The 14,703-nt window shown below is 43.7% G+C and overlaps 1 protein-coding gene across 1 annotated transcript; it reads right to left on the bottom strand.

The window, feature by feature from the left end:
- Window positions 1-3,217: 3,217 nt before the first annotated feature.
- KIF2B (kinesin family member 2B) lies at window positions 3,218-14,105 on the bottom strand. The gene is given in 5 exon segments (XM_026861295.1): window positions 3,218-3,322; window positions 12,886-13,328; window positions 13,331-13,644; window positions 13,646-13,821; window positions 13,824-14,105. Coding segments are annotated over 5 exon segments (1,320 nt in total).
- Between the last annotated feature and the right edge of the window lie 598 nt (window positions 14,106-14,703).

Below are 14,703 nucleotides of genomic sequence, written 5' to 3'. Positions count from 1 at the left end.
TTTTTATGAGCAATCGCAGATCTCTATGTAGTAAAAAGTGTGATTACATGGGATGGACTCCGTTTGTGCTAAAATGGAAAAGGAGATTACTTTTTCATTCAAAATACCTTTACTCTAATGTATTTCTTTCTTAAACTGAAGTGAGTGTATTAGGCTATTTATTCCCAAATTGAATTCCAGCAATTGGGGTTACTGATTTTTTAGTCCCTGAAATGTATTTTTTTTTCCCGAAATGTATTTTTTTCCCTTAAATCTGTTTCAGAAAATCCTGTTCCACATATGGTCAGAATCATAATTAAAGGACATTTCTGTATATGTAACGCTTTCAAGCTGACAGAGCTAACATACTGGGCCATTATAAAATCAATCCAGTATCAGTAAAGTAACAGGAATCAACTTTTTTTTTTTTTTTTTTTTTTTTTTTTTTTTTTTTTTTTTTAAACCGTATGTTATTTCACACCTTAGAAACCAGCTCTAATTTCCATTGTCGGGAAATAGTGTCTTTTACTCAGAATTCTGATTTGAGGTGCAGGACCAATGAATAGAAACTTGTAAAGGCATAGTTTCTCCTCTGTGGGAGGCATCAGTATTTTAGACAAGAAAGAAGGTGCAGCTGTAAAGAGGTGAAATATTTTCAAATTTTCTGCCTGCATGAAAAATAACAGAAATCATATCTTAAAAATAGAGTTATATTTGAAAGCATAATTAAAGCAAAATAACATGTTCCAAGCCTCAAAGTGTCATCCCTTCTCTGTGCCTCAGTGTCCCCTTCTCTAAAACGCACGTCATGACAGGAGCCTGGTTGGTGAAACACTTCAGCACCACCTGGTAAAAAGCATCATCCAGAAGACTACTCGCTGGTTTTGAAAGTGAACATAATTGTTTCAGATAAAACGAGAGACTTCCATAGAATCACTACATCCTTCCAGTGTGAATCCTGCAACACCAAAGAGATCCTCTCTTCCCATCCCAAGACCACACAGACCAGCTGTGACCTGCTCAGCGTGAACGGTGTAGCAGTGATCATCATTTCAGCTGGTCTGTGTGTATTTCTTCTGTTTGAATGCAGAGCATTTTTCTTAATTATTTCTGACTTTTCATCCAGCGTGCTATAAGCTTCTTATGAAGAAAAGAAAATAAATAATTCAACTTCCACTTATTCCAGGAGGAGACTGGCTGTTCTAATCTATCCTTTGAGAATAAACAAGCGAGCTGTTCACATACAGCTTATTAGAGTATGACAAATAAACATGTGCATGATATTGCAATGACAATAAGGATGGGGAATACCAGAACTGTATTTTGGGCTTGAATCTGAGGCTGGGACCATTTCCAGTTCCCTCCCAAGGGCTTGAAAGTTTGGCTATGCTTTTGCCTGTAGCTGCAGCCAGAGACTGGTAACAAATGTCAGTGCAATAAGGAGTGAGGAAGGAAGGACGAAGCCACTGTGTCAGCGTGTGGATTAATTCCCCATCGCAAGAGTGCTCTGGGCTGCTTTGTGCAGTGCGTTTGGAGAGATCTCTCAAATGACTTAAAAGTCTGATTGAGAAATACGGTTTCTTGGCCACCCAGGAGGGAGAATGTCTGTTTAGGGTTTAGGGTAGTCTGTTAGAAATATTAATGTGTTAGGGCAGCATGCTGGAAAAAGCTTCTGCACCTGCTTCAGAGAAACCTTTTAAAATACATATTACTTGCTGCCTCCAGGAATGTTCCTGTTTTACTTGAACCAAGTGTGGGATAAAACATTTGAAGCAGTTTTGGACAAAAATCTAAGTTTTCCCAGGGATGGGGTCTGTGAATCTCTCGTGCTTTCTGTCTGGCTTAACGAAACCTGAATTTCAGTTCTTCCTGAATGATGATCAGGGCCTCACCCTGGAGGAGCCCACAGGTTGATGGATCAGGTGAAAGACAAGAAATGAGCTTGCACCCCTTGAATCCTAGGTAAGAGGTCTTACATCTAGGCCCTGGCACACTGACTACAGTGGAGCAACAGAGGAGAATGATTTCCCCAACAAAGTCTCCCTGCATCAGCATCTGGCCACCACCTTGGGAGCCCTGCAGAGCTGCAGAGCATCAGCCTTGCAAGGAGGTTGGGTTTGGTACTAAAGGCTGCAGCTCACTTCCAATACCACCGGGGCAATGGGGGCTGTTGTCCTCACTTGAAAATGTTTCAGTAAAACATATAAACTTCAGATTTTTTCCTCGGAAACAGTAAAATATGCAATTGGATTGAAGTTCACTTCATCCACAGAAGATATATGACAATCTTGCTTGATGAGAGAGAGCTACATGTGTCACCAGAGAGAAAGACAGAGTGTCTGAAGAGGAGGAACCCATCCATCTTACCACCCTGACCTTTCTGATAGCCAGCTAGTAGTATGGGCAGAGCTGCACCGATCACTTTCAAAGTTTATTGCTCTGTTAGTCCTCTTTGATTGACAGATCACCTAATGGATAATAAATTACTGCCCTCCGCTTGAATTGGGGGCTGCCTGCATGTTGCTAACGCTGATGTTTCAGAACCTACTATCACTCACTCTCTGCTTTTGCAATTTAAAGGGATGCAAGTTCAGAGACAATAAATAAATACAGAGGACTGGGATTTCAAGGGTACGTGTGGGGAATTAACAGCATGGTACCCTCTGAATTTCAGGTGACACAGGCTCTCACATCCCTTGGGTCTTTTTAAAAATCTTGCAGCTTTACTTCTGTGCCTGCTGCAAACCCAGCTGCCTCTTCCCCAGGCATCTGGGGATGGGAGAGCAAAGCCCCTTTTCCTTGGCCCCTCTGCAGCTTGGGGGACCACAGCTGGGCTGGGGGGGGCTCAGCAGGATGCTTGCCTTGGATGCCTCCTGAACCAGTGGAGAAAATGTGCTCTGCAACGAGATGAATCTGAAGAAACTCCACCCAAAACCAGTGGTACCTCTGCCAAGACAGGGCCTGACTCAGCTTTTAATTCCAGCCATAGTGACTTGCTTTGGCATGCGAGCAAGCACGGAGCAGAGACTGAATAAAGACCTCAGGGTTTTGTCCATAAAAAGAAAATGAAGTGGAAACGCCTCTCTTGGGGTTGGAGAGGCCAGGATCTGTTATGGCTGCTCTGGGTCAGCGAGAGCGCTGAGAGTCAGTGACGCTTTCCTCAAGAGCCGCTGTTAGCCCCTTCACTTCCATTAGTTCTGCCACATGTCAGGTCACAATTAAAAAAAATATCCCTCTTTCACACCCACCTTCGGGCCTGGTGGGCTCGTCGCCAGCACTGGGGATAAGGCACTGCAGCTGCTGGTCCCACCGGTACCCGGGGAGCAAATACCAGAACATGTAGCTAGAAAAAGCAACAGAAAAGCTCAATTCTTACACGAGCTAGATTTTCCAAAGAGCTCTGTGCAGATGTAGCAGGACATGTTTAAATGTATTAGCAAACTGTATTCCCTAATCTTAGACCATTGCTTTCCTGAAAGATGGGGGGGATGGAAAGGCTCTGAGATTAAACATGCAATTTTGCACAGCTTTCCTGAAGGCAAAGAACCTGCCTCCTGTGCCAAGGATCTCCCCTCGGCACTGTGCTTGGGATGCTGCTGCTGAATGTTCATACAAGCCCGTGATAGCTTTAGCTAGGATTGTGGACAAGGAAGCACCTCTATAATTCTAAAGAATCTGGGGGTCAAAAGAAAAGATGTTCATCCCCAAAAAGAAACCAACACACTCACCTGGATCCAAGCTGGTGCTGCTAAAGCTACACCACTATCCCTGGGCACATGCAGCTTCTCTAAATCTCCCTGTCCTTGCCTTTTTTTCTAGGGTTCTTACATGGTGCACCAACTGCTTTGAGGCTTTAATTTTAAATTAGAAAATTAAAAGCACCAACCTCAGAGGCACCGCCAGCATGGCAGGTAGCTCCCACAGGTTGGCTCTGTCTTTTCTGACAGGTGCTTGTCTTTAGTCCCAGGGTTGTGCCTTTTCCCTACACTCTGTTTTCTCTCTAAATCCCCCTGGCTCCAGCCCCTGGTCTCTGATACCAGGTGCCATCACTATTTTACTTATTTTCAGACACAGGCTTGGGTATTCTCCAGGCAGTGAGCTTGGGGCAGAGGTGCTGACCTCTCATCTTGCTGCTCTAGAGCATCCCAGTTGCTCCTTATAGCCACCACTAGATGTCTTAATTCTTCACTCATGAAACTATAAATTTTTGGGACAGACAACACCTTTCATTGCTTTTGTGAATGCCTGCATCTCAGAAAATCTAGCCGAGTGGGGTCTGGTGCATGTCTGAATCTCCACCCCCTAAGACACTGCACATACTCCGAGCTTTCATTAAACGCACTTCTCTTCCCTCTTAACTGAGGGAACAGTGAGATCTTCAGAATGTGTTTATGAAATCTGTGTTACTTGTTCCTATAACATTTATTTTTCTCTCTCTTTGGAAAGCACAGAAGTTCACCACAGGCCCTTAGAAACACAGCTGCTGTTATTTTGCAGCTGGGTGCTACTATGTGGAGAGCATCTGAAAAGGGAGGCTTGAACATAGGAAATCAGATGCAAGTTTACATCACTGTGGAGGACAATACACGAAAAACCTGAGATGTAGATTTTAATCCAAGATTTTTAATATGAATATTTAATCCTGCAGCCTTCACAGTTGAATGGAGGTTTGGAAAAGTCCACCTATGTACAGATCTGTGAAGGACAAGACAGCACTTACTCTTGTTTCTGTCTCAGATGATGGTAAGCTGGTGGGTTACACAGCAGAGCCCATCTTTATGTCCTCGGTTTAGGAATGTGCTGTGGCTGTTCAGGAGAGCATTTATGTACACTGAACTCTAAGAGTAAGCTGAATGTTTAGCACATATTTCAGTGCTATCTTCACAGCACGGTCTATAGGCAATGTGCTCCCTTTACCCACGCTTCTTACGTTTTTGCATCCTTATATTAAAGCTTATGGCTTAAAAAGAAGGGAACTATGTTGCTTCATTTACCAGTATCAGATATTTTTACTGAGAGTAATTGCTTATCCAGAGTTCTCTTATATAAGAATTAAACACAGTATTCCATTAAAATTATTAAAAATATCTTTCTATAGCTCTGCTCTCTCCACTTCTCCTCTAATGTTCAGAATCACATAAAATAGTAATGAGCATACATAGCCTTCTGCTGTTTTCATAGACAAGGCAGTAAAAGAGACAGTTGCTGTTCCCTTGAGTGCTACCCCACGAATCAGAAAGTCTAATCAGCCACAGTGTCTGACACACTAGATAGCCCCTGTATTTCATTACTGCTATATTAAAATCTTTCCTATTTGAATTCTGTATCCTCTATTAAAAGGAGAGAGAGAGAGGTAGAAGAGATAATCAAAAGAGGGCAAGAAGAAAGGACTTGAAGAAAAGTAACTCTCTTTTAACTCCCCCAAGCCTGATGCTTTGGAATTCTGCTTCCAGTTCAAGAGCTGGTCTGAAAATACCTGGGGCAAGTACCTGGCACCCCTGGGGCTGTCAGGCAAGAGTTCAGCTTTAGTGGTCTGGGTAAGACCCAGACTGGCTTGTGCTTCTGCCTTGCAGCAAAAGCTTACTGAAAAGTAAATGAGCAATGGTGGTTTTCAGTGCTTGCACACACCACTTGCCTACTGTGCCTGTGCCTGCAATTGGATATTCAGGGTACCCCTGGTTAGGTCCGAGGTTTGAAGAGGGGCAGATGTTCTGGAGCTGCACTGGGGGTCAACGCAAAGGCAGTTCTCCTGCGAGAATCTGCTGCTGGGTGTTGCCAGCCTCTGACTGTCCACGGGGTGGATGATGCTGCACCCGCCGCCTTGCCCGCAGTGTGGCTGGTGTGCAGGTTTCCTAAAAGCAACATCTTCCAACACTCTCAGAAACAGGAGGCGCCTCTCTTTGTGCATCAGTCCACACTGATCTGTAAATTAGGCTGTGACAAAACGAATTAGATTTAATTTTGCATAGCTGTCCAATAGCATTACTACATGTGTTACTACATAATTCTTCGAATCGATAATTTGACTTTGCATGCCTGCATCTTCTGAAATTGAGAAAGATCAGTTCAATACCTGTAGGCAGCTGCTGAGAGTGGCACAGATGTATATAATATCGAACAATAGATGTCACTGTTATGCCAATAAAAATGGGTTATATTTACAGTTGTTGGTAGTTTCAACCTCCATTGCACAAATCTGCTAAGTCAAAAGTGTAAAGCCAGGACACTCACTGACACATGATACTTTTTAAAACATGAATCCTGCACTTCCTTGTGCTTTTTCATCTATCAAATTATGCATAAAAATTCTAAAATATTTTAAAAGCCAATTTAAACAAAATAAAAAAATATATTTTCCTATAGCTTTAAGCAAATAGGTCACACAAGAACAGCACCACTACCCAAGCATTACCATGAGTAGGACCAAAAGAAAAAGTGGTGTGGGAAGCTTAACTGAGGAAATATCAGAAATGGAAGTATTTCTGCTTAGACTTCATTCTTTCAGAGGGGAGGGTGGTGTATTTGCTTTCCTTGGAACGATTACATGGAACTCACCAAAAGGGAAGGACCAGGTTATAAGCTGTAGTTTGTTGAGAGACAAGAAATGAGGGGGAGGTATCACAGGCAACATTTTGGCTTACAATCCCACAAAAGCAAAGTCTGCCGAAGGAGTGAATAGGTATCCATACCTCATGTCCTATTTCAAGAGGTTCTTAACACTGCTTGAAATTGGTATAAAATTATGAAAATTAGACTCTGAACAATACAAGAAAGTCCAGACCAGCGTGATACTCCTCTGCTCAGCTGCAAGCAAGACTTATGCAGAGTCAGCTCTCAGGTGATGAACAAAACCAGTGAAGTCTAACAAATGAGAATGCATGTAAACATCAATTTCAGGACGAGACACCAGGGAAACTATGCAGGTTATTCCACAGTGGCTGTTCACCAGCTACTGTTCTGTTCCTCAATATCAAGAACACAATTCACTGAGAGAAAATGTCTGTGCTCAGTGATTTCGCTCGGCCTGTCTGTAGCCATAACACAAGAAATACAATGCTTCTTTGTGACCAGATGATTTAGTCAGAAAAAGTAGACAAGCGTTTTGGTGCACAGTGCTGTCATCAACCTGGCCCCAGCCAGTCCCAAGAAGGAGGAGGTTTCTGATTTTTTGCTTCTTGCCATGAGTTTGGAAGACATAAATTAATTGAAGTAAAACCTGTCTATAAAAATAAGAAAAGCCACACGGTAGATTTTCATCAAACCTCTTTCATCCAGAATGTGAAGGAGACCAACTATAGTTTCTGGACAGACAACACCTGAACTGCACACACGGGTGAGTGTTCTTTCAAACAAACCCAACAATGGTATCTATATAAATGCCAGTTCTTGAAGATGCAGATTTGATCACGCCTACTCGGGGAAAAAAACAGTATTACAATGAGGAGGGCAGCTCTCTCCATCCAGTTCAATGCCTGAAGGAATCACCAGGAATTTTCTTTCTAATTGCAGACAAGCCCATGCTTGCTATTTGGACAAATCTGTTTAAATCTGCATTATGATGCAGATTTAAACATGTCTGTGCTTATTTGCCTAAGTACTGCAAGGTTTGCATGTAAGGAGGATCCTTACATCTCAGTTTTCCTCTTCCCTGGTTTAGTTTTGCCTCTTCACTTGAAATCATCTCCTCACATGTCACATCCCAGTCTCTTGCTGAGGAAATGATTAGGAGGTCGCAAGAAGAAGGATGATTCAATATAGAAGTAGAAACGAGAGAAAACTTCAAGGAACAATCCGAGGAATAACAACATTGTTTCCATCACATATTCCTCGTAGCGTTAAAGGAGAGAGAGAGACAGAATACCAGGTGAATTGCTTCAAAACATAATGTCTTCCAACAGACCCTATGAGATATTACCAGCTTCTGTAGAAAAATAAAAGGAAAATAATACAAATGCCTCATAAATCATAGCTGAGGTGCATATTTCAAAGATTCATGGGATTCTGATACAAAGTAGGAAATGGTATGGTTTGCAATGTCAAGTTGCCTGATAGCACAGAGGAATTTCAGCCACAGGCTTTCACAGCTTGGGAAATGTAGGTATTAAACCTCAGTACTTTACATGTACTTTTATAGCACCAAGATAAAGCATGCTCCTGGACACAATGACATCGAAAATGCAAAATCTTAGCATCTGTGGAAGTACAAATATTGATGTGCATCACTAAACATATGTTGCTGACTAAAGCTATTATTAGCGACAACAGTCATTCTTACTCTGGAAAATCCCAGTTGCCTTGGGCTTTGTCTGAGCAGAAACCCAGAGAAAAATCTGAATAAAACCCTGCGTTAGCCTCATGATAACAGGCTGAGCTGTAATACTCAGATAATAATAAAGCCAAAAATACAGGGCTAAATTCAGCCATGCTTACTTGATGCTAAATTGAGCAAATTGCATACCGCCTGCTGCAGAGGCAGGACCAGAAGGTGTCTTGTTCTCCCAGATTGCCTTCGCAGGGTACAGATTATTTTGATCCATTCATTACAGCTCCCATTTCGACTGGCACCTCAGAACTGAACTGGAAACTCCAGATGCTGCAGTTTGGGATGCTGGGGGCTCCTGCTGGGACTGAACCTCACTCGTGTCCTATGGCACAAGGCACGCAGCTACCAGCAGCAGGTCTTGTGCCGGCCTCTTCCACCCGGCTCCCGCTGGCACCTTCCCACAGCCGCGTGGGGCCACTCCTGTCCCAGCCTCCGGCGTTCCACAGCTGAGCTCTCCTGAAGCCACATCAAGCTGTGGCTTTCTGGGCCTGAGCTCAGCCCCTTATGTCATTCCCCTGGACTTCCACAGAAACAGAGCCAAATAATGATGTCTTCAAACTGTCAGCAAACCACCTGGTTATCAGAGGTACTGAGAAAAGGGTTTACCTTTGCACAGGCTTGATCACAAATGCCTGAGCCATGAAAAGTTCAAGCAGAGTTGTACTGCCAACGTCAAACTCTTAAACATCCTATTTCTGGTTCCAGAATTCACAAGATTAACTTTCTGTAAATATTTTTTGCAGCATGGTCTTTCAGTCTAGAAGCATTCAGATTGTACCTTTCCAAGTTTTTTTTTTCTGCTACCAAGAAGTCTAAAAGATTAATTAAACACCACCCCCCCACCCCCAATTATGATTCCAACCAATTAAATAATTCTAGAAGGTACAAGAAGAATGAAAAAAACCTCCATTTTGTGAGATATGGGAGGTGCCAATGCTGGCAGAAATTCTGAAAGATTGTAAGATACATGCAACAATATTATTGCCGACTGCCTGGTATGGAGAGTCACAGCTAGAGAGGCAGTTTGAACAGGAAGAGCAGATGGGAAGGCAAGTGGATACGAGAACAGAGGGCAAAGCAACTGAAAGTTTCAAAAAGCAAGTGGATGAATCAATTTTATTTTTCGGCTGATGTCTATATTATGGGTTGGACTGTCCTGACTACTCAAGGGAGCATATGGGCATTCGGTTGCTTTAGACTGAGGGAATTCAAACCCTTGAGGACTGCCCAGGGAGAACATGCAAGAGTTGGAACAAGCGATAAGGAAACCTAACACGGAGTTCAGCAGAGTTTGAATCAAGCTATGGAGGCACTGCAGCACTGCTCTGACTAAATTAACTGGCAAACACTACAGAAGTGTGGAAAATAAGAAACTATTTTACAGCCAAAGCTGTTCCAAGCTCAGAACTAGGAAGGTAGCAGCTGGAAAATTAGACCAACGTATATATGTCTGTCTGTTTATCTGTCTATTGTTGCAGTGGGAGCTACTATCACTTGTTGACAGAGAAGGTTCTGAGCGTGTATATTCAGTCTTTATGAAACACTGAAGTCAAGAAGCAGCATATGAAGTATTGTGGTGGTGGTGGGTGTTTTTACTTAGAGCACCTAAGCATTGTGTCTCATAGCAATGAAATTTCCCCTAGAAATGACACAGGTAGAAAGAGGACAGGTTTAAATCCTCGCAGCATAGCAGAATAGCGGTATTTATGGTTAATTATTGGGTGTTAAATGATTAGATTTAGCCAGGTTCTATTTATACAATGGTTGCTTTTCTTGTTCATTCAGCTACAATAAGTTATAAACAAAAACGCATCCCATAAAAGTGTTTCAGTTGTTTAACAGGCTAAGTCAATGGCTGACATTGCTAAAATTAATTAGGGATCTTTATTTAATTAACATTCATGGTCGCCAGAGCAATGCAAACCTAGAACCCTGCACGCTTATGTGATGCTTTGGCCAGCAAAAATGACAATGAATTTCCATTGTATCTGTGAACCTTTATGGGTTGGGCTCTATGCACACATGCAAATATGCTTAAACTACAGTTCCAAACCCACAATACGAAGGGGTATTCTGTGACTACAAACTCATGGAAAACAGATAGAAGTCATGCTTAAAGTCCAGGTAATAGGAAGAAAGGTTCTTCACTCTCTACATACACAGGATTTATGCTTAGAAAACAAAGGAAAATATGCAAATGAAGATCGGCAAAGAAGGAAAAGAGGTTAATCAACACTTCATGTAACCAGAAAAATGGGAAAAAAGGCTAATTTAGTTAATTCCTTTTGCATCTGTTTTAGAAAGCAGTAGGGTGTGCTCATGAGTCACCTGCTGAACTTCGTTGCAAACAGCCTCCTGAATGGGTGAGTATAAACAAAGAGAGAATAAAATTCATTTTCCTACTCACTGCAAACCATCCTGCCCCGGTATGACTTTGTTCCAGCTCATTAAAACTGTGTTTCTAGAACAGTGCCCAACTCAATTAATTCATATCCCTTTTTGCCAAAACAGTTCATGCTCATGATTTATAGCTAACGCATGGCCACAGCATGTGAACAGCAGGAACTTGGACCTGGAGTAAGGACCACAGGCAGCCAAAAGAGTGACTCTATCATACGCCTTGTGCGGAAAACACTTTCTACACCCAGCTAAAAGGGAGACTGCTAGATAGTCCCAGGCAAGAGACCATGGAGGCAGTGTGCTTTCACATCCTTACCCCATGGTGGGGTACCTGGGCTTTACAGCCTGCTGCCCTGCTATGTCCAACACCTCAAACACAAGAATGCAAGAGAAGTGCCAAGGAAGGAACCTCAAAGATGTTTCTTTTCAGAAAGGAGAAAACCCTTTCATGGTAAATCCCTGCTGGAAACAACACACTTTTATCTAAATCTGGCAAGTAGTACCTATGTCTCACTGCATCTCTGAACACTACAAACTGCTGAAACTAGAAATACCAAACCAAGCAGGATGCCAATAAATAAATGCTTGTAAAGTGCACTGAAGCTGAAAAGCACTGCATATTATAATTAGAAATGACCAGCATTTAAACAATGTTTGGTGTCTCACAATTTCATCACTGAAAAGAAATTTCTGGCTTGGTTGAAAGACTGCTGAGGTTCTTCTGGTGGTTTGATCAGATTTCAGATCAGATGTTTAAAATGTTCACTAGCATACACTGGTGGATGGGACAAACAGGCAGAGAGAGCTCAGATGGCATGAGGAAATGGAGGGAGATTATAATCAATTAATTAGGCATGATTTATACACTTTAATTTATTCCACTTATTTGTTATCCTTTCAATATTTTATATTAATTTCCAAATTGAATAATAAGCATAGATATGTGCCTGATGCTTTAACCTCCCTACCAAGAGCAGTTTTTGCAGAGCTTCCCATCAGGAGTGATGCTCCAGTCTGGGGCTGCTGCTATCGCACTGATACGCGCTATCAGATAGCGCTTTGTTGGATGCAGCTTTTCTGACCCTTGATCTGGCAAATCTCCTCTCATCAGGCCTCTGATACAGGGCACTGACTCCCCTGCTTCCCTCTGCAAACCTTGCAGGCATATCTTCTCCCCACCGGTCAGGCAATTGCCATGATCTTTAGCCTGATTTTTATGAAGGCAGGTTCCAGCATCTTTTTCTTTTCATGTCTCATGAGAACATAGTTAAGAAAGAAAGATAGAGAGAAAGAGAAGGGGAAAAAAAGTGAGCTATGCTATAAAAAAGCCACTGCTTATGCCATGACAAAATAACCCGCATTTCCCAAATGTATCATGCTCAGAAATGACAGTGCTTTGCACTCCAACACCTTTTTAAATCACTCAAAATGCCTCCTACCCTGGGAATGCGACTTTCATTTTGGTACAGTTTGACACAACCCTGGAGCAGGCCCCATCTAGGGAGGTACATATATATGTGTGTGTGTGTGTGTGTATATATTTTACAGGCATAAGGAGGAAACCTGCTCAGATGAGGTGAGATACATTTTCTGTAAATTCTTGCCTTTTTCTACACGTTAGATCCTCACAACTGCACAATTTTACTTTCTACCGTGAAAAATACCTGGAAACAAGACTGTACTATTTTCCTACATGTCTAACCCACTATTTTCAAGGAAAAAAAAACCCCGATCAGAATATCCTTGCAGACACTATTTAAGATTTTTAAAGTATTTGAGTCACTGGGCAGTCGACGCAGTGGCATCATAACAGCTCTCATTTTGCAGGAGTTTCAGGTCCATGGGTCTCCAGCACAGTTTATGATGTATGGGATCTCTTCATGCAGCTCGGGTTGCTGCTCTGTTCTTCTTTGCAAAGAGCTGACTGGAATAATCTGACTTTTTCTTGGATCTCGGTCAGGACGACAATTTTTTGACCCAGGACTGATTCAAACTGTGCAGCATAAAAATCTATATTGTGGTCCATTTCCCCAGACACTTCTAAGAATACTTTCAAGCACTGCAGAGATTCCCAATGCTTCTCCAGAAGTGTTTTCCCACCCACCTCTTTTCTGTGTTTTCCTCCCACTGAAAGCAAATAACGGGGGGGGTGTGGGGTGTGGGGGGTGTGTGGAAGAACTTGCCTTATGCCTGAACCCCAAGATGGCATGGCTCTAGGAGGAGTGAGTGTGGCAGAGGTCTTGGCCTGACATGCGACACTCGCTACCCATTTTGATTAGCTTGATGACATCTTCCACGCTGGTGACTTCTTCCTCCCACAGCCCCACCACTTGGATCTGCCATTTACCACCTTGCAGCGCTCTCATCTGCTTCTTCCAGTTCAGAAAGGCAAACGCTTTCCTCCCACAAATCTCAGAGAAGGTCCTGTAGACTCAAAGCTCCAGTTCCTGGCAGCTGGGGTCCTGTAGCCTGTAGAAGGCATCCTGGGCAACCAGGACGCAGATTCCTTTGGAGGACTCAGCATTCTTAATAAAGAAACTTCTCCTCATGGTATGTGTCTTGCTGCTGCCTGTCTGGCCCCAGGCAAAGCAGGTTGCCATGCTCCCCTGGAAGATGGTCTCCACCAGGGCTGGGTGGTGTGCCTGTACACCACCTCATTGGTGGCACAACCATCGAAGGCATAGTCAAAGCGGAAGACCTGATTGTCCAGGTACTATGTGAGGTCCAGCCTCTGCTTAGCTTCATGCACCATCAATATGTCCTGGCAGGACACTGACACCACACTGAAGTTGAGCTCAGCCTCCTGTTGGTTCAGTGGCCGCTTCTGAACACACACACAGACGCGATGGGGCTGCCATGGTGTGGTGGCCCCGAGTGCCTCCCAGTCCGGGTGGCTGCTGCACTTCTCAATCATGGCCATCACATCAGTCCTGAGGTGAAGCAGTGGCCAGCTGGGCTTGCTGCTCCTGCATCTCCAGCCACCAGTGTTCCCACTGTTCTCACAGATGTTCTGCCTGCCAGACACATGGTGATGTCCATCTAGGTCTGCAGCCCCTGGAGCCAGGTCAGGCAGCCATGGGGCCCCTGCTGTCCCCAGATAACTTCTCCACTTTGATGGGCTATAAAACAGCCGTTCACTCACCAGGCTCAGGTCCCTTTTTGCTGTCAGTGGGGCCTCGATGCTGGTCACGGAGATGCTCCTTGGGGCTAGGTGAGGTTTGAGAGCAAAGATGAGCTGGAGATCCACCTGCTTGCTCTTGTTGGCCTCTTTCTTGAGCCACTCCACGGTGATGCTGAAAGTGCTTTCATGGAGCTCCGTCACCAGTGCCGGGTAGATGCACCCATTGCTGCACTTGATCTCCACATAGGTGCCCAACTGGATGTGCCCAACCTTCCCAGCCATGCTGTCCCTAAGCGCTGGCCACAGCTGGGGGTGGAGGAATCCCCCTGGCTGGGGCAGGCAGAGCTGGAACTTGACCCTGGCCATGGAGGTCCCATGGGGCTCAGCACTACCTGTGCTCAGCACGGTGTCACACTGGCCCCAGTGGCCCCTGGGAGGCTGTGGAAGGGCTTCAGCTTCAAGGTTGAAAATATACAGATGTTTTTAATCGCCTGCTATGGGTGGAAGGAACACAGAAAGCTGCCATCACCTGAAAAGGCCTATTTGAGTTTCCAGGCTGGCGCGCAGCTGCTGTGACACATCGTGTCTAATTAGATCAGTCACGATGTGTTAAGCTAATGCCAGTGACACAAGAATTTATAGCAGTGACACAAGCGCAGAGACTCCAGAGAGCCTTTTTGTCCTGCAGTGACCACACAAAAATGCAGAAAACAACACGTTGTTTTCAATTACCTTGAACATAAATTTTGAATTCTTTTAAAGGGCTTTGCATGCCTTGAAATCCCACTTGAGAAATAATAGGCTTAATAGAAAATGAATGAAAAATAAAGAGCTGCAGCGCGAGTGCAGTGGGTACATCTGCATTCACAAGGAAGAATTT

This window comes from Athene cunicularia, assembly GCF_003259725.1.
Source record: "Athene cunicularia isolate RWA chromosome 18 unlocalized genomic scaffold, athCun1 chr18_part1, whole genome shotgun sequence".
NCBI lineage: Eukaryota > Metazoa > Chordata > Aves > Strigiformes > Strigidae > Athene > Athene cunicularia.
Note: the sequence above shows the minus strand (reverse complement) of the source record. Positions and strands in the feature narration are given on the sequence as shown.